The 20,047-nt window shown below is 37.9% G+C and overlaps 1 protein-coding gene across 1 annotated transcript; it reads left to right on the plus strand.

Moving 5' to 3' along the window:
- The first annotated feature begins 219 nt into the window (after window positions 1-219).
- On the plus strand, window positions 220-19,378 carry LOC106862580 (carboxypeptidase B-like). The gene is made up of 11 exons (XM_014891689.2): window positions 220-365; window positions 460-535; window positions 2,157-2,281; window positions 4,584-4,683; window positions 5,224-5,325; window positions 6,217-6,318; window positions 8,605-8,715; window positions 8,798-8,888; window positions 9,570-9,772; window positions 17,788-17,872; window positions 19,116-19,378. The coding sequence occupies exons 1-11, from the start codon at window positions 283-285 to the stop codon at window positions 19,301-19,303; spliced, it is 1,266 nt and encodes a 421-aa protein (XP_014747175.2). The 5' UTR covers window positions 220-282; the 3' UTR covers window positions 19,304-19,378.
- Window positions 19,379-20,047: the final 669 nt, after the last annotated feature.

A 20,047-nucleotide genomic window follows, 5' to 3' on the forward strand; every position in this document is an offset into this window, starting at 1 on the left:
AACATGTATTAGAAAATAACAAAGTAAATTAAATTCACTTTCTCATATCAAGAGTTTATCCACTCAAATAGCAAGATTCTTTAGCCAGGCCCCTGTGAGACGTTCAGCTGTTTTCACAGGTGTAGAAGAAAACACAAACTATAAATAGTATGCAAATAAAACAAGGCCAAGGGAATAAACTATCAGTTAATCAGTGGGTTGTTCTGACGTACAATTGATAAAAAGCAAGACAAAACAAGTTATAAAAGCAGCACGAGAAGAAGCACAAAAAGAACAGAAAAGATGTTCAGAAAAATGTGGGCACTCTTGGTTCTCATAGGTGCTGCATCTGTTTCTGCTCACCTGCAGGATCTTTCCTTTGATAGGTAAGGACAGACATCAGGTTTTATATTTGTGATTTCTTCTGCATGATCAAAGGTTTTCAACTGTTTCAAATCGAATCTTTTTCTCCCCATACAGACAGAAGGTGTTTCGTGTGATTCCGCAGAATGATGAGCAGGTGGAAACCCTCAATTTCCTTGCCAACATCATGGAGGTAAAGGACTTGGGGAAGTGGTAACATTGTAGTTGAAATAAATATTTCTCCTTTTGCTCAAATAACAGATTTCTTTTTTAATTGTGCTAGTGAATTAAAAACCTAATCTTGATTTCATTCAAGTCAGCTCTATTGTTTCTTTGGAAGGAATAGGACAAATTGATAAAAGTAGAGCTATACAAAACATTCAAATACCTTACAAGGAAGTCAGGTTTACCCCGTCTGAATGTCAAAGTGCCCATCAGAATTTATTAATAGAATAAATAAATCTTAAATGCTGTATTCAGTATGGGGTGCTTTCAAGAAAGTATTAGATAAATCATGGAAAGTCCAACTACCAGAACTTTTACTGTTACAGGCGAAACGTTTTCCTCATAAAAATAATCCAAAAATTTATACTCCCAGCGAAATGAATTTTCTCTTGGCCTCTAGTCTCTCATGTCAACTTTTCTTCTCTGACTTTCCTTTAAAGCTTCCTTTCTCTCTAAGTGGCATGTTTCTCACTGACCTTGATGTAGATATATGATGGCACAATGACATGATGAAAAACAATAAAGACAGCAAATGTGTTTTCAATATTTCTCTTCAGCTTTGATGTTGTAAAATAGCTGTTGGTGAAAAAGACACCATTAGCTGTAGGATGAAAGAATAGTATTTTTAATGAAGTACAGATGTGAAGACCTATCATCAACAGGCTACTACAGCATGCTGGAACAGCTTTGTGTAGCAAAACGTACTACTGCAATGGGGCTGCCAATATTAAGAAAATTAATATATACCATGCTTGCTTTTAACTGTGAAGTATCAAAGGATTGTTTGCTTTCTTTTTCTTTTAAGAAAATATCCCTGAAATACCATTGTCATACAAAGAAGCCAGTCAGGAGTGGTGTAATTTTATACTCTGGAACAATCACCTCACTTGATGGCATATAATTTGTGAATAACCAACCCAAATTTCTTTTACCTTCACGAGATGAAAGGGTGAAAAGGCATCAGGCTGGTAAACCAGCTTTGTTTCCATTGGCCTTCAACAGGGCACTAAATCCAGAGGCTTGGATGCTTACTTCAGCAAAAATAAGTGAAGTAGTAATAACACTTGTTTGTCCACTTGGAATGAAACATCTGCAAAGGCATAGGTTCCTCATATCAACTTTAGAGATCTCTTTTAAAAGCACTCATACAGACAACAGTCTTTTTCAGATGATTTATGTAAAATACTCATACAGTTCACCCCTGATATTAATTTCTCTCCAAGATTTGTAGGCAAAAAATTGAGAAAAAAAATGAAAGAAGATGCAAAAACTAATGAAGTTGTAAATATAGTTATAATATTCACAATTCTGTATGAATGCAGATGCTGGAGAATTCTTGACATTTGTGAAATCGGCACTGCCATCTCCAGAAATCTGGCATATAAAACACAGGGCCTAAGAAAATCTAAATCAATTTCCAGTTAAAATTTAGGTTGATACTTGTGGGAAGCAATGCTGAATCAGTGTAACAGGATAGGCATGAAATTCAGTATATTAATCACAACCTCATCAGCACACATACCCTAATCTAAAAATCCTCATGCATGTATGTATTTATTTGTTTATGTATTCATTTGGTCTTCTTTCAGGTTGACTTTTGGAAGCCAGACTCTGTGACACTGATAAGGCCAAAAATGCAAGTTGATTTCCGAGTTGAAGCTGAGAAGTCTTTTGATGTTGAAGATCTTCTGAAGGAAAGTGGAATGGAGTACAAGTAAGTTTTTTCCTCACTACTGTACTCTGAAGAAGGGGACTAAATACTATGGAGGATGTGTTTGAACTTTTCATATTAGTCAACTGATTTTTCTGTCACAAACTTCATCCCTCCTGTGGATGCCTCCACTGGGTTCAGCTTTCCTATGACAGTTCAAATGGTCTGTAACTACTCTGCATTGAAGGGCTGAGATGAAATGCTGATAGAGGCAAGAGACAGGAAGCAGAGATGCAGTACAAGAATTTTCCCTGAGGTGAAAGTTCACTGCAATACACAAGGCTGGAGTGTGGAGGGGATAGAAATATTTCCTACTACAGACAAAATGAAGCAAAGGTCTAGAAAGAGTCAGAAAATACACCAGGTGAGGGAAATGGACAGGAAACTGAAGCTAGAAAATAAAACGGTGAACCCCAAGGGCTACCATGAGCAGGTCCCCACTGCATTGCAGAACAACAGCTAGAGGGCCAAAACACCCCAACAGGTGACAGACAGAAGACAGCTGCCAGGTGAAGGGCCAAGGAAATGTGGAAAACAGATTCCCAGGACAGCCTTGAGCTGACTGAAGTCACATAGCAGATCAATGGCAAGGATGTCTCCAAAGAGAGACTTGATCAAATATGACTGCACAAGTGGAGCAAACAGAGCACACTGCCACATTGCACATCACTGGGAACAGAAGCACTGCAGTGAGTAGCACTAATGGAAGAATAAGGAGAATGAGGAATTGCCTGATCCTGTTCTTTACTTCATATCTTCCAATCATTGTGTAAGCATTAACTGAGGATGAGAAATTGACTTTGAGCTGGAGTGGAGCGGGGTTGTCTGTCTTCATTTCTTCTTTCACTCCACTTAAGCATTGTAAAATGTCTCTGCCCAGCTTCAGTATCAGGTTTCTTTGATGTGCAAAGTACAGTCTGTCAGCATCACGTACTCAGACACTAAAAGTCAGTAGTATTTGATCAAGTTTTTATTATTTCATTTGGCTGAGCGTAAAGTTTTTGTCTCTCAGCCCCACTCTTGTTGCTACTAGACCAAACTCCTTCATTGGACATTACACAGTTCTCAGGATAACTTTCATGATCTGCTAAATCCAAAGTTAATCCATCCCTAAATTTACTGGCCTCATGTCAATTGTGTATGATTTGCATGCCTCTGCAGGACCAGAATCTAAAAACACTCTAGAATAAATGGTTTTCAATAATCCCACAGAGCACATACAGCACAAGAATCCCATTTCAGTGGAATTTCCTCTTTAGCAAAGGGGTTACTCTACATGTGTTAGTTTTCCTATAATATTCATTAATTACCTCAGGTCCATGCACAAATCTTTTGATTGTAACAAAAGGCCAGAATGTCTGGAAGCTGCCCCTGACAAACTTGAGTGGATCGTCCTTGTGACAACCCAAGCTGTTAAAATTCTTTTGAAGTGCAGCTGCAGTGCCATGACATCATGTCACTTGCAATGTTTGTTCTGAAGGCTGCTGGTGCCTCACAAATTGGCCTCCTGTTCCTCTATCCAAATCACAAATGATCAAGGACATATCCTGGATTAATAAGATTTGTAAGAGTTTCAAGACAGGCGCTGGAAAAAGAAGAGAACTTCATTTTTTGATAGCCAAGGTTGAAATATAAGCAAAAGATCCTCAAGAGCATGCTTAGTGATAAGTGGTGCCTTTGTGTCACTCCCAGGGAAAAATGAACAGGAGAGATCCAACCAATCCAGACAGAATGTTGAGGTTTTTTTGCAATTGTGTGTTCTATTTCATAGCTCACCTCACATGCAATAAAGTAGCTTGGAGGATGGAAAATGCCACCTGCAATAGAGCTGTCAAACCACATCTAACCTTTGGAAGTTTGATTTGACAGGGAATTTCATCAGGCAAACATCTCTGGGTTGCTGGTTTTGAAACGTTGCTGCAGTCTAACTCTCTTCCAGTGCCAAAAAGTTCAAGAAGGCCCTTTTCCTATTGAGGCAGAGTCAACTGGCAACATAAGGGCAGCCTAGAGCTCATTTTGAGACACACTGCCATTTTTCTGAAACCAAACTGTTGCCATCCTGGAGGTTTGTTAGCATGGGAGTGAGGCAGGTGCTAATTGGCAGGAGCCTATTGCTCCTTGGTCCTTCTGGTGGCAAGGTTGAGGCAGGACAAGACTGAAACTTGAAACTAAGATATCTTATTTTCAACCTGCCCACCTTTCCTTTCACAATCTCTGCAGCCCAAATGCTGGGCAGACCTTGAAATGTCTTGCTTTCCTGCTGGGTTGCTGTATGTTTCATAGTTTTCATGGTGCCTTCTTGCAGAGTTCTGATTGACAACCTGCAAGCTGCAATGGATGCCCAGTTTGACAGCAAAGTTCGTGCCACCAGCCACAGCTATGAAAAGTACAACAACTGGGACACGGTAAAGTCTAGAATTTACCACATTATCACCTTGGTACCTTCACTTCTGTGGTATAAATGCTTCCAGTCTTCTTTCCTTTTCCTCTTCTGCTCCATCCATTGATATAACAATGCGTTCAAACTCCTTTCTCTTCATTACTGAGCTAGTTTGTGTAACCTACACTTATTTCCTCTACTTCTGCTCCCAGTGCTGCAAAGAACCTCTGGCAGAAATCAATGACCAGGCTGAAATGCTTCACTATTAATTTCCTCTTTCCTTTTCACTACTTTTCCCATCTCTTCTGCTAAACAACTCAATCCATTCCCTGCCTCAGTTCTAGGCCTTCATGTCCTACCATAAGATCCCTTCCTCCTTTTTTCACAGCCATGCTCATTTTTCCTGACATGTAATCCCAGCCATGTTACTCTTCACATCTTTGCAGTGGCTACTTGGAAAGCTACAAATTGTATTAATGTTAGGCCACATTAGATGCTCAGAAAGACTGAGCACCTGGACCTGAGGAACAGAGACATCAATAGATTTAACCTCTTTATCAAACAGATAGCTGCTTGGACTGCTGATATTGCTGCTCAGAACCCAGACCTTGTCTCTCGTAGTGTAATTGGGGAAACATATGAAGGACGGTCGATATACCTTCTCAAAGTAAGTGACTTGATTTCTTCATGCCAGACCCTTCCCTTATTAACCTCTGCAAGATTATGATGTCTAGGTAAAACACCAATGATGCTAACAAAATGTCTAAAGTAATAGACATTTTGCAGAAAACAATATATTTTGTTTACTACTATTATGATTTTTAAAAATTTTCTATTTTTTAAAGGGACATAATGAATTATTAGAAGTTCAGACATAAATTCAGTCTTACTACTTAGAGCTATTTGAATGATCATCTACCTTTGTGTTCCCTCGATCTGTTCTTTGTAAATCCATTTGCTCTAAAAGCATCTAAAAATGTCAGTGTCTGCCAACGGAAATCGAATTTGTATCTCCACCATACATAATTTTGAGCTGGTTTTGACTGGGGTAGGGCTAATTTTGTTTTCAGTAGCTTGTATGGGGGTCTGAGTGAGCTACGCTGTTGTGCTTAGTTGTTAGCTGGGTTTAAACCACAGAGGTTTTTTTTTTTCCATAACTCTTATGAATTAATAAGACATAACTTAAAGGTGAAAGAATAAGGAATATTTATTCCAAAATGCATAAGTATTTATAACAATATATCATTTAAACATACAAGTTAAACCTACTTTTAGAGACACTACAGGAAATAAATCAACAGTGCAGGATAATCAAATAATTGGGGGAAGCTTATCTGCATTAATAAAAATGAACTTATTAAGAGTATTTTTTAAGCTTTAATATCATGGTCAGCTACAATTGGGAGCACTCCATAGATTTCCATTTAAACAAGGAATGTTATATTTGTAAAAAGTTTGACTTTTTAGGTCAGCAAGCTGACTGAGTTGTTCTGCATACAATTTATTTTGTTCAAGCCCTGGGATGTTGTTTTTGTTGTTTTGGTTTTTTTTTTCCTAGGTCGGAAAAAACAATCCAAATAAGAAGGCAATCTTTATAGATTGTGGTTTCCATGCAAGAGAGTGGATCAGCCCTGCTTTCTGCCAGTGGTTTGTGAAAGAGGTCAGTAAGCTTAATGGTGAAAAAATATTTTACAAAAATGCAACTATGCTTAAGAAAATCTTAAATGAGCAAGAGCTCAGACCACTGCTTTTTTTCCCTCGAAATACGTGTCTGCTCATGCCTTCTTCCCACCTCAGAGGGTTAAGGTGAAACTACTTAAACCAGATCTTTGTGCTTGGACCTGTAATCTTTCAGCAGCTTAAGACAACCTGAAGCATGTCTAAGAGGTACTGAGAACTGCAATGGTCACTCTGTAAATTTTTTTTGCACCTGTAGTCAGAGAAAGGTGAGAGAAAAGGGAATAGTAACACTATAAACACATCCATGTTCTGTACACAGACATAAGGAATAAGAAAATTCAAGGGCACACCAGGAGGCACCTGAATGCACTTCAGAAGAGCTGACTTGCTACAGTGCCAGGTGGTGGATTCCTTGTGAGCAGCTTTATTCAGTAAGGCAGCAGCGAGGATGGAAACCTACCCTCAGCTCAGCACTGAGGAAATGTACCCAAGAAAGGAGAAAGACCATACATGAAACTCCCTAAGCTCCACAAAGGAAGAGGGAAATGCATTTACACCCCTTTGAGCTGCCACCTCAGGCTGCACAGAAAGGTGCTAAAACATGAAACCATATTCAAGGAAGAGCTGCACAAGGGAAATTAGTTTCGCTTCAGCCTGGGATACTTTAGGTCTTAAATTAAATAATTTTATGTCCTTTATATTTTCTTTCTCACCACCACTATAAAGCAGGTGGGGATTATCAAATGCTGCACAGTCATCTTCACAGAGACAGGTATATTACTCCTCAGATGGGGAAGATCAGTTAATTTAGCAGAGCAACTTACTGACTGAATCTCAAATTTTTTAATAACTTCTGTTGGAATATTAAAGAAAAAAAACACCAACAAAACCAACCAACCAAATAAATAAAACCACACCAGAAGCAGCAGCTGGAATTTCAAACCCAAGGAAAGGAAAGCCAATCTACATGAGCCAGCTCTGCTGGCAGAGGTCTTAGTGGCAAGTATAAAATCTCAGTGTTATCAGACAGGCATGAGGTTTTGTGTAGGGAGCAGTGGAAATTGGAAGTGACATCTCGTGGAGTCAATGGGAATATGATTTCATTAGTGCCTAATAAGGCTGCAGACAGTATGTGGTACCATTTTTCTCTCAGCAATTCACGTCACTGTAGCTGTCATTTTCACTGTCTGGTCACTTAATTCATGGGTGCACCTGACACCAGCAGTGCCTCTGCTCAGTGTGTCCATAGGCAGAAGTGCTTTAAAAGTGCAGACCTCTGAGTATCATCAGAATTTCACGTGGAACTGCTTCTAGACATAAGAAAAAAAAAATAAAATAGAGAAAAACATGAGCAAAGTGGATTATTAGAGGTATCTCAAAAAAGAAACCCACCCAGACAGCAACAACAACAAAAAACCAAAACAAGCATAAAATAAAACCCAAGAAAAATAATTTCAAGTGATATGAAACTGCTTTTCTAGATTTTATATCCCACCCTCCTACATGTCAGTTAAAGGACAGAAAATGCTTTATTCCATTGCATTACCCCCTGTGTTGCCCTTAATGGCTGTGTAAACAAAGCACAGGTGCAAAAAACTTTGAGCAAATTTCCATGATCATTGTGCAGTCTCTCAACACTGATATGAATCTGTGAACAAGCATAGCAAGTGGCAGACCAAGAACAATTAGGATATAGAGGACATTGCAAGAGTTCCTGTTTGTTACTCAATATCTGTGTCTGGGAAAGTGCAGGGAAAAATCTGTCTCCCTATGAAAAAATGCGTCCACAAAATTCTGATTGGAAATGTGTTAGGATGCTTAGAAATATTCTCTATAATTCTGGTTGTTGATGAAATTTCTGCACAACGGTTAAAAAAAATGGAAATAATGATTTCTCCTTCTCACACAAATTAAACCTCTAAGGTGTTAGAATGTAGGAATATATATGGACAGCAATATTGTTCTGCCTGTAATCAAGAAGCTAGTAGATGGAAATCTCTTTCCAGTCATCTATTTTCCTGTTCAAAATCAACATTCCTTCATCTTATAATTTATTTAGCAGTTTTCTGACAGCAGTGTGGTTTGAGTCAGTGCAAATCTAAGCACATGCAATAACACAGGGGTGCCATCTCATGTACTGGAGTGGCCTGGATGACTTTTTCTACCACATTCATTAATTCCTGACCCAGACCCGGGCCTTTACACACACACAGGAGGTGCACATCTGTGCAGGCATCATTAGCTTTTTCTGCTTGTCTCCAAATAGGCTGTGGACACCTACGGAAAAGATACTGCCATGACCACCCTTCTCGACAAGCTGGACTTCTATGTTCTGCCTGTTATTAACATTGATGGTTACGTTTACACTTGGACAAATGTAAGTACATTCTTCTTTCTTATTGTTGGAAAAGTCAACTGTCAGAACTTACTCATAGTTTTCATCTGTGATCCTGTCACAGGACCGCATGTGGAGAAAGACACGCTCTAAAAATGCTGGGACCACTTGCTATGGGACTGATCCCAACAGGAATTTTGATGCTGGCTGGTGCAGTAAGTGTCTCCTAACAAGAGTTACAAGTAATTACACACAAGTGCAATAGCCAATATACCTAATTATGGATTTTCTCTACCTGATGGTCCAGCTTCAGCTTGAATGAAGCGTTGTGGAGTAGCTTGTCTTTAATTTATAGAGCAGTTTGGGGGTAAAAAGCCAAACTTTGCCTACTAGCATCATCAGTATGGCTACTTCTATGAACATACCTGCACAAACATGTATATATACTTACACACATGTATACACATATATACATATAAACACACACAGAGCTATGAGCTCAGAACAGAAACCAAAGGAGCCTGCTTTCATGAAAAGAGGTCTCTTTTGAGTGGTTTCCACTTCTCTGTTCTGTGAAAGTGCCTTAGAAATGGAGAAGATGTGCAAGGAGGGGACTGTTAAGTATTGAAGCAAATCAATATTCCAAAACATTCCCATAATATAGGTCTTTATATCTATATTCATGCTCTTCCAACTATGCACACTGTAAAGACCATATTTATTCATTGCTATGGGATGTTTCCCAGCATCTTAACTATGCCATAAAATATTCCCTCCTCTGATATGGCATGTGTACTAGCAGGATTCCAAGGCTTACCTACAAAAGTAGTGTAACATGACTCTCCTAACAATCTACTTCTTCATTAAGTGCTCATTAAATTCATCTTTCTTCTCAGCTCTTGGGGCCTCAAAATCCCCCTGTGCTTCCACTTACTGTGGCTCTGCACCTGAGTCTGAAAAGGAGACCAAGGCTTTGGCTGATTTTATTCGTGAACACCTTTCTACAATCAAGGCCTACTTGACAATTCACTCCTATTCCCAGCTGCTCCTGTTCCCTTACTCATACACTTACGATTTGCCATCGAATTACCAGGAACTGGTAAGTCTCTGTCATTTTGACTTAATGAATAGAATAAGCAAAAATCACTTGCTACCTAGGTTCCTGTAACTTCAAGCAGTTTTTTTAACATCTGGAAAGAATCCATATCACCAGTTTTGGAAAATATTTTAGTCTTAGCAAGAACAAGGGAAACCATGATGGTTTCAAGATAGCTCAAGCACGAGATGAATTTCAGAGCCTTATATAATTTCCACTTGCACAATGAACTTGACACAATGTCAGTTCTGTCTTCCAGTCATCCACTCTGCTGTGCAGCACTGCCTCTTGCTGACTCCAGAGGCTGCTGTATGTGTACCTTTAATATTCTACATGAAAACACTATGGCCTGTAAGCCAAGCTAGCAGCTTGACAGACTGTAATAACTGTGAAATAATTCAACTGGTAACAACAGCAGGCAAGGATCTCTGTCTACCACTTTCTACTGAACCTTAGCTCTCACTGAAGTAAAATGGTGAAACTCCTATTGGTACAGGGTTAAGACAATGAGGCAGTTCTTGACAAAAGTATAATTGAAAACAGATACAGAAGACATTAAAAGTTTCAGTTTTGAGACCTTTTCCAAGAGGTCTGGATTTAAACACAAACATTTTATTTAGAATAGAGGATGAATGTGGTATTTTAATGGACAATTCCTCTTTTATCAATTATAGAGAAAAGCCACACTCTAATGCCATTTAAGAAAGATTTATTTTTGATCCTTAAAAACAGATAGAAAGTTTAGAACTATAAAATGTGTATAAAAGCTTTAAGCATTTCATAGGCCAAGAATCAACAATCATGAATAATAAAATGACTTCAGCTCTCTGGCATATTAGCAATTAGAATCTGTTGGCAGGGAAAACAACACAGCAAGACAAAACAAACACATTTTCATCCCCCCTCTTTCTTCGATGCTGCCAAAAGTCCAAGGCAAACAACAATGTGTGTTTCTCTGCTGGGCAGGTTTGACAGATTTATGAGTGCTCCCAAATACATATCTTGGTTCTGAACACAAATACAAACTGGGGCCAAGAGTGAAGTTTCTTGTTAGATTATTTTGCAGCCTAAAAGAGAAGGTTAAATTAAAATGAATATTTTGTTTTCTTAATTTATATTCCAGGAATTTTGTAACTGAAGTTATTCCAGGGAGTGGTAGTAATATCTTGCCTTCATTTTTTACAAAAGCTTCATAATTCACACATTACAGTTCAGTCTAAAGTATTAAACAGCACTAAACACTTGAAGCTGCTTTGTTGTTAAGATCATAAAGTTCTTATTTGTCAAAAATTTGCATGAAATTCTGCCCCCATTTTTTGAATGAAGAGCAAATGTGATGAAATGTAACTAGAAGTGCAGTGTGTTTCTCACAGTATTAAATGGAAAAAGTACATTGACAACTCATTACTAAAACAATCTTTAGCAGTAAGAAAGAACCTATGTGACTTGCTAAGTTTTAAAATTCTTAAATTAAAATTTTACATTGTCACTGTTCTAATACACAGTAAAACTTAAACTCCCCTTTCCTGCCATAGAAGACAATTCTGCTGTTACCACAGAGCGTAAAAACTAAATTGCTCAGGAATATAGGACACAATTTCCTCTTCAGCCATTTGATTTCTCTTTGGATATTAGTCTTTCCAATATCACTTTATCCTATACTTTAAATCACTTACACTGATACCAGATGGAGTTCCATTATAATCTTCTACAGAGCAACCACAAATCTCAGCACTATGACAAGAGGACCTTATGAGTGCTTTTCACATCTTAATTGAGGGAAATTATTTCCTCTGTTGATGATCCCAACAGAGACAGCAGGATCCTAGAGGTGTTCAACCTGTGCAGTATCTGACTTTTCATGGGAAGACTTGTTGCCAAAAGTCCTTTTGGACAATGAGGCCAGAGTATCCACCCAATCAGCATTACCTCTACTTGAGGTAATTAAACAGAAAGGACCTTATGCACTCCAATGTCAGTGAATTAAATAGAAAATTGACTTCCACAAGCTGTGGGTCAGGTCTTTGGGTTAGTTCAAATAACTAACATACATTCATTTAAGATGTGACTAAAGAAAATTTAACATTTTCAATCAACAACTGTACTTTCTTGAGGCAAGATACCTACAAAAAGAGGAATTACTTTATATGCCAATTGCTGTGTTTAATGTCTAAAAGTTCTGTCTAAATTTAGAATTTGGAGAAATGCTGAAGAATGAGAATCTTAACTTTTAATAGATATTGTTTGGGCAAATAAAATAATAATAAATCAATTTTTAAATGAAGAAGCAAAATTTACAGTGCCATTATCTTATCTTAGATGTTATTTTTACCCTGACAGATCTAATAAATTAAAGGAAATATAGCTGCAATTTCTTATCTCTTTCAGTGAGTAACTGGACATGTGTTTAAACAAAACCTCACATGTCTGCTACTCATTAATAACATTTTGTTCCATTGTATTTAATTAAAGGTAACATAATACTATGGGCCTTATGTTGCATTCCAGTGTCCAAGACACAGAAGGGTGCAAAAATCGAGTAATCTGAGTTAAGGACACTTAGTCTGCAGAAGAGAAAGGTCCAGAGAATGCCTGTACCTTCCTTCCCTAAACATGTAGTGAACAATGTGTCCTTGGGGCTCGAAAGACTTTCTGTTTACAGCCTCAAGAAATCACCAGAAGTCCTAAAACTGTTTTGGTTTGTCAGGTAGAGCAGGGCACTCTGAGAACCCCTTTATGTTCCACTGCATTGCTCAGCAAATCAAAACAAATCAAAGTTTTGTAACTTACTTAGAGCCAGGGATTAGAGCTACCCCTCAACCAGTCACGTATGTTCCTTCCTTCCCACAACTTCCCCCTCTTCCCCAGAGATGCAAGAGGAGCGGTAAGGTTATAAATCCCACAGCTCACAAGTATTTTCCCCAAATTTGTCTCCCTTTATTCAGGGTTGTTGTTTTGTCTCCCCAACCTAGGAGTTCCACAAAACTTTCACTGTTATCCAAACAACAAAAATAAAAACACCCAAGACAGGAAAATCTAGGTCAGGAATTTCTCAGAAGTTACACAATATCCTTGTGATGACATCCTTAAAGAAATATGTCATCCTTTTGGAGAATCACATTTTGTCTGCTTCACAATCCTCTTGGCTCATTCTTTACTATACCCTGGCATAATGCCCTGAACACAGAAAACACACTTGAATCCCTCTCCTACAGGGAACAGAAGCATTAGCTTTGCACAATAGCAAAACATGTTTGGCAAGACCAGTATCTCTCCACACCCCAAAAAGACTATTTTCATCTTTATTTTACTATTGACATTTTTGTCCTCTTGTAATAAAGAACTATGTATTTAATCAGACTTTTCATAAACAATTCAGCCCATATTTTTCAATCTCTTCATATATTTGCCTTAGCTTCCCATTAGGTCACCCTATGCTATTCTAATTTTCAGCAGACAAATCTAGCTTTATCAGTTGTTTGTATTTGAATTGGCTCTGAACTGTAGTTCGAGAGAGCAGAGGCATGTGCATCGTGTCCTTCCTTTCCAGTCCAATTCCATCTCTCAGTTAAATTCAGCACCAAATACATGTGTGCAGCTCATACTCACTCATCAGATTAATGTAGGTATATTACAGTTTCACAGGCTGCAGAATATTACATTCATTTACAATCCAAGATACTTCCAGTCTCTATTACTTGTATGCATACTGGCTGCATGGGTTGTTGTTTCAACTCGCCAAAATTAACCTTTCATATGGGGCCAGTCTATCATTTCACTTCCTCTTGATGCTTAAAAGAGGACATATTAGAAAGTGGAGATAAGCTGTACAGAGTCTGTACAGTCTTCAAGAGTGAATTTCAAATATATAGCATGACTGTGAATATCAGTCTGATTATTTAATTTAGTGCCTGGTTGTGAAGTCCTGAATATGCTTAAGACATATAAAGATCTGTGGGTAAGAATTGTTGGATAGCAAAAATCCTACATCTACAAGACTCAGACAAGCCAATGAGGAGCTGCAATCTGCTGCTGTTGTATCTGTGCTATTGCACAGATTACATTACTGTGATTGTACTACTTGTTACATTAAATATTGTTAAAGTCAATTGGGAAGCACAATAAACAGGAAAGTGGGCAGTAAAGCAGTATTTGAAATTGGCCTCACAGCTCCTCCACTGGCAAACTCCACTGAGTTTACCACAACAGAACTGTTCTGTACTGTCAGTCTTAAAATTATGAGAAGGATGTGTTTAGTAGCAGCATCTTCCAGATGAAGTTCATGTGTGAGTCTGGCTGATAGAGTCCCCAACAGGTGTAGGGCCCAAATGAGTTGCAGTGGAAACTCCCTCACCAGAGACTGATTTCTTAAGCACTGTAGAAACTGTCACAGAAAAAAAGGCTTGTAAAGAAAAAGAATCATTCCACTGAAGTCCTCACTGGCTGGATTCTCTGGGCTGTTGGAGCATATGAGCAAGAACAGAAGAGTGAACTAAATTACACATCATCATGGACCCTTGAGGGGAGAGTCTTTTTTTATTGGCAAAACAAGAAGGCTCAAAAGTTTCAATTCACTTGGCTAAAGCTAGCTTAGCAAATCCACATTTTCAGACTTTCATTACAAAGGAAGTTGAGGGTCCCTTTACTTAACAAGTAAAGCAAGCAAGACTGATGTAAAGGGGAAATACAGTTTTCAGCCTTGGACAAATCAGTTTGTAGTCCAGTGAGGGAAGAAAGCAAAGGGTCCAGTCAAGCAGTGGAAAGGCTTCTCCAGACCACTCTCAGATTGAGAGGGGAGTTGTCCACAAACAGCAGCTGCATATCAGCATCTGTGGAGTGTTTCTAAATGGTCACAGTTTGCTGGCAAATCCACTTTGATGATACAAGAGTAAAATGAGAGAGATGCTCCCATTAAAATTACCTATTAACATACAAAATATGCTTAGCCTGATAATTTATCTTGTTAGTTCAAACTTCCAATGTGGTGAGAAAAGAGATGCCAGTACCACATCTTTCATTAAAAGCTAATAACTGAAAAAACCTAGGTTTGAAAGTTGTTAATTATGTAAGATAATGACAACTGAGAACACAACTCTGCTGTGTCCCTGGCTCATGCACTCTGTACACAAGATCAAGTGAAATATTGGTAATTGCAGTGTAAACACAGATGGGTGATGAGCACAGGAAATTCTGCCTTCTGCTGAAATGACCAGCTCTGAGAGCCCAGCTGGGAGTCAGGAGCTGAAAAGCCATTTCTGCTCCCAGTTACAAGGTATTACTCTGGACTTATTTCTTCGACTGCAGGGCGCCACTTATTTCTCTGCTACTATAAATCTCAGCAAAATTTTCCTTGCAAAGGAAGGATTCTTAACAGTATAAAACCCCAAAGAAACAAACTCCAAACAAACCACAATTCAGTTAAACCTATTATGTCAAGAGATGTAGAAAATCATTGAGCAACAAAGAGTATCCTCAAAGGTCAAAAGAAAAACAACGTTTTTCCTTGCAGGTGTATTCTAAATAATTTACAGGCTTGAAAACCCAAACTACTTTTCACCCTTTTGGAAAACTTTGGACATCATTTATACACCTCTGTATAGACCTCCCTATTATTTCCTTCTTATGGATTGCTTTGAGAAACTGAGCTATTTTGAAAAAGAAACTAAATTTTCCTCATATTTTGTATTTATACTCAAAAGTATTTACTTAATACATATTATTCCTGCTGATTTATATAATATTATTAAGAAATTACATTAGTTACTATAAAGTTGAAATTTATTTTTCTACCGTTAGGTTTTGGACTGTAAATCTATTAGGCATGTAAATGTTAGAGAATCACTTAAAGGAAAACAAAAATATACCAAAACATCTGATAAAGTTTAATTTCATGAAGAAGTCATAAATGTTTAGGCATGTTTTTCACTTAGAGAGGGTCGTTTGAAACACCATCGTTATCTCCAGCCTGGAGAGCTTGAGGAAGCTATTCATTTGGATTCTAGGCTCTAAACAGCTGGAAATCTTGACTGTTCTTTCTACAAATCTCTCTTTTTACAACTTCCTGACCAACAATAAGCAAATCCCTCAGGTAGAAAGATTTCCTGACATACTTTTTCCGGTATCTGTTCTGGTATGATTTAAAGCTGTCATTTGTCCACGGGGTGGAACAAACGCCCTGGGTCAAACAGCCCCACAAAGCAGCTCTGCTGTTCTATTGCTCCTACTTCAGTTAACTAAAGAGAGCAAATACCAGTTACCAAGAGGTCTGCATATTGTACCTGACAAACTTTGCAAATTTTATTTCCACTTTACATATATTTGAAGAGAGGAAGAATCGGTTTACATTTAAAAATGCATTTTTCATTGAGAGAAGATTTGACTCAATTTCAGCTGCTAATTAAACATGTATATTATAAACAACAGATGGCTGAAGAAAACATAGCATTGCTAACAGCAGACTCCAACCTCTACAATTCCCTCAACACGTGTTAAAAATATTGGATTTTAGAAAAATCAATTTGTTGAGGGATTTAAAAAGAAAGGAAAAAATCAAACCAAACCAAACAAAGAGAAGACCACAGGAGAGAGCTCAGCTACTCCAATTACTCTGGATCCAAGATTGTGAAATGCAGAGCAACAACATTCTTCTTTGCAATTGCTTGTCTTTGTGCAATAGAGAGGCCAGAAACCAAACCCTACATTCAGGCACAGTCAATTATATAGGTGGAAAGACAAGCTTCAAGTATGCTTTGGTCTGCCTTGTTTAAATATCCTTCATATGCTAAAGGACCACAAATTCCTAGAGCAAACTCTCATAATTCTAAAATGTTCAAAACCAAATATTTGGGAATGGGGAAACACTCACAATTCTGATAGAGAGTAGGCTGCCACAGTAATACAAACATGTTGTGATGTTGTTTTTTAGAAGCTGAGAAAGTTCTCTCAGTTTACTAACATTTTCTAAATACATTGTCCAATATATCTTTTTGAGTAATTTAGAAGAACACTTGAAGCATAAGGATGAATAGAGAATATTTTACAATAATATCTTCCACTGGGAAGTAAGCCAGAGTGTAACCTACAGAGAAGGAAAGGGCTTGAGGAAATTCCTGGAATAGTCAGCCATTCGGCTGCAAGCTATAAAGAAATATATGATAACCCATTGCTTATTCTTATATTGAACATATGCTTTCAAAAATCATTCATATTTATCATCTGTTAGTAATAGTTTTCATGTTTTATTACCAACATGTTGTATAATGAAGAATTGGAAAAGCCACACGTTCCAAAGAAAAGTCTGTAATTTTCCTAAATGCAAACATACAAAGCTTCATAGTACTATTGATGGGCCTGATCCAACCCTCACTGAATCAGTGGGAGTTGAATGAGTCCCTCTGTGCACAGGAAATGAATTTAAATTAATGAGACTACATATGGTTTCAGGGTAATTTATACCTTTTTTGGCTGTTAATATTTATAAGACCTTAATCTGCTTCCACTTGTATCAAGTTCAATGTTCAGCTCCCCTGACTGAGCTGACTCTACTCTGAATTTATAGTTGCATGAACAGAAGGAAAAGAAAGGCTATTGTATGTTTTCAATTTACTGTGCCACATTATTACCATTCCCTAGATTCTCTTATCTCTAAGTAAGGTTCTTTATTTAGTTTTAACCGTGTACAAGGTTCTTCTAAGTCTAGAAAGTGCTGCTACCTCTTGTCCCCTTATCTGTCCAACCCCTCCTGGACTGCACACCAGGCTGCAACAGACCATACACAAACTGGAGCACACTCCATTAAACCTTTGAGAACAAGTTCTTTACTGACAAACTCTTTCCACAACACCAGGACAAGCTGGGCTTTGTCAGCCACTGACACCTAGTCATGCTGAGAGGTCAACAACAGTTTTCAAATAAAAGCTTCTCCAGCATGGCTTTTCAATTTATACAACAGCATAATTGCTTAAATTCACTTAGAAAACTTCTGAAAATCTGCATTTATTGTTCTTCTTTTCTTACAGAATTCCATAGCTAGTGCTGCTTCCAAAAAGCTGGCCAGTTTGTACAACACTAAATATACATATGGTCCAGGAGCGACAACAATCTGTAAGTATTGACCTAAATACACTGACATTCTATATTAAGTGGTACTAGGACTATAAAATGCAATTTTCTAGTGATTCTTATTCCTCTTTCTAAGTAGTCCCCTTCTTTCTTCACATGCATATGCTAAGAGGTATATATGGGACCTGTCATTTCTAAATTATGGGATCATTCATTCCTTAGGGATCCCAGGAAGTGTGTGACCCCCTGGAAAGTCAAGTGATGTAGTAAAATGTTTATGAATTCGTGTGCATAGCATGAATTCCTAAATCAGACATAGCTTAGATTTAAACATAAAAACCTTGGACTGAGATTTTCTGCATTTCCAGTATCTCCAAGTCAAAGATGATGTGAATCCTTTGATTCCGCTGTGTGATGTGAATCCTTCAACCAGTCTAGTAACACCAATTTTATTTTGCATTGCATTCTGAGGCACATACTAATTACAATCCTATTTGTAATTTGTAATGACTAATTATTCTACCCTTCTTGGGAACTCAGCTGTGGATATGGCCTTTGCAGTGCCAAAAGCCAAGTTGGGGTTGCCAAATCTAGATTTATAGAACTTTAATATCTCCCATATTTAAGACCTCCTAAAGTAAATAGGGAAGCTTATTTCTCTTGCCTGTTTTTCCTTCCACAAATAGTTTTAAAAGACAAAACATTTTAAAAAACAGTTTCTTCCAATTTTTACAATATTTTTGGAGATTCTTCCTTTAGAAATGTATTAGTGACACTTGGCAATTCTGGAGGCTCCTTCCTTAGCAAGAGAGACTGTTTTTATTGTACCAGCTACTGAACAGGGAAGGTACTATTTGTCCAGCAGAAAAAGGTGGAGCTGAAATCCCAGATATGCAGCTCTTTCCCATCTCTATGAACCTCAAAAAGCCACCTTTTGAGAGGGTATTTGCTTCTGATACCAAGTGTTTCTAAACATCCTCATATAGCCACACCATTCTCCAGTTCCTTAGACATTTCTCACATGGTTTCCCCACAGTAGTGACAAGGAGGGAGCACTTTAGCTTGTTGACATTTGCTTGCACAAATCAGCTGGAGCAAAGCTCATAAATGGCCTAAAATCGCAGCAGCTTTCCCATGAGCAGGATAAATCAATCAATTCACAGAATATTTCTTTTTATCTGTCCTTTCTGCATTCCTGGCCATGTGACTTGACTCCAAAGTATTTCTTATTTGATGTGTAGCCACTCTTTCCCAGTTAAGCTTTATTTAATTTCTTTCCCAACAGACCCTGCTGCAGGGGGCTCTGATGACTGGGCTTACAACCAAGGCATCAAGTACTCCTTCACTTTCGAGCTCCGGGACACCGGGAGGTACGGTTTCCTTCTCCCTGAATCTCAGATAAAGCCAACCTGTGAAGAGACTTTACTTGCTGTGAAATATATTGCCAACTATGTCCTTGAGCACTTGTATTAGAATACAAGCACTTGTATCAGAATAACTTGTATTAGAATGGAGTTCTAAAAACTATTAAACAAGGCTTTATCCAAAGATGCCTTCCTTTTTTTTCTTCTCTAAAAATTACATTTTTATTTCTCTATACTTAGTATTCTTAGTCATATTCTTAGTCCATTGCGGGTCACTAGAACTACAAACTTTTCAAGAGAAATTTTAGAAATTCAATACAATTATAACATTTTTATTAAGGCAACTGACATAGTTGGGGGGTTGAAAAAGGAGCACAAGATTTACCTACGGTAAAGGTCACCTTATTGATTAAAATTATCTTTACACATAGAATATGGGCTAAGCATGAGCTTACACAACCTGACTGTTAACCAGAATGAAAACAACCAGGTAATTCACATAGATGGACTTTCACCCAAACATTCATTGCCTCAATGGCAACAGTAGCAAGGAGAAGCTCACATACTTTTAAAATTATATTAGATGTGATGTGCTCTTGTGAATTTTCTCAAAACCTATCTTGGATCTGTCCCATCACTGAAAAATAATTTGGATCTGCAGTCACTGCTAGTCCAATCTGGACACAATTATGAAAATTATAATTACTATTAATGGCCAAAACTTGATATAAATCATGCTACTCTGCATTTAAGGCTCTCATGCTCACTACAGTAGCATCTCCCAAAGTGTTCTCAGAGTCCTGGTACTTCCTGGGTCGCCACATGTTCCTACTGTCATGAGCAGAAGAATCAT

Source organism: Sturnus vulgaris, chromosome 10, assembly GCF_052056855.1.
Source record: "Sturnus vulgaris isolate bStuVul1 chromosome 10, bStuVul1.hap1, whole genome shotgun sequence".
Taxonomy (NCBI): domain Eukaryota; kingdom Metazoa; phylum Chordata; class Aves; order Passeriformes; family Sturnidae; genus Sturnus; species Sturnus vulgaris.

What these genes read in the sequence shown, in the direction of transcription:
- LOC106862580 (XM_014891689.2), top strand. Translation starts at nt 283, where the DNA reads ATGTTCAGAAAAATGTGGGCACTCTTGGTTCTCATAGGTGCTGCATCT. An exon ending in GAAAGTGGAATGGAGTACAA is followed by an intron (nt 2,282 to 4,583) that starts GTAAGTTTTTTC and finishes GCCTTCTTGCAG; the next exon opens with AGTTCTGATTGACAACCTGC. An exon ending in TCCAGGAGCGACAACAATCT is followed by an intron (nt 17,873 to 19,115) that starts GTAAGTATTGAC and finishes CTTTCCCAACAG; the next exon opens with ACCCTGCTGCAGGGGGCTCT.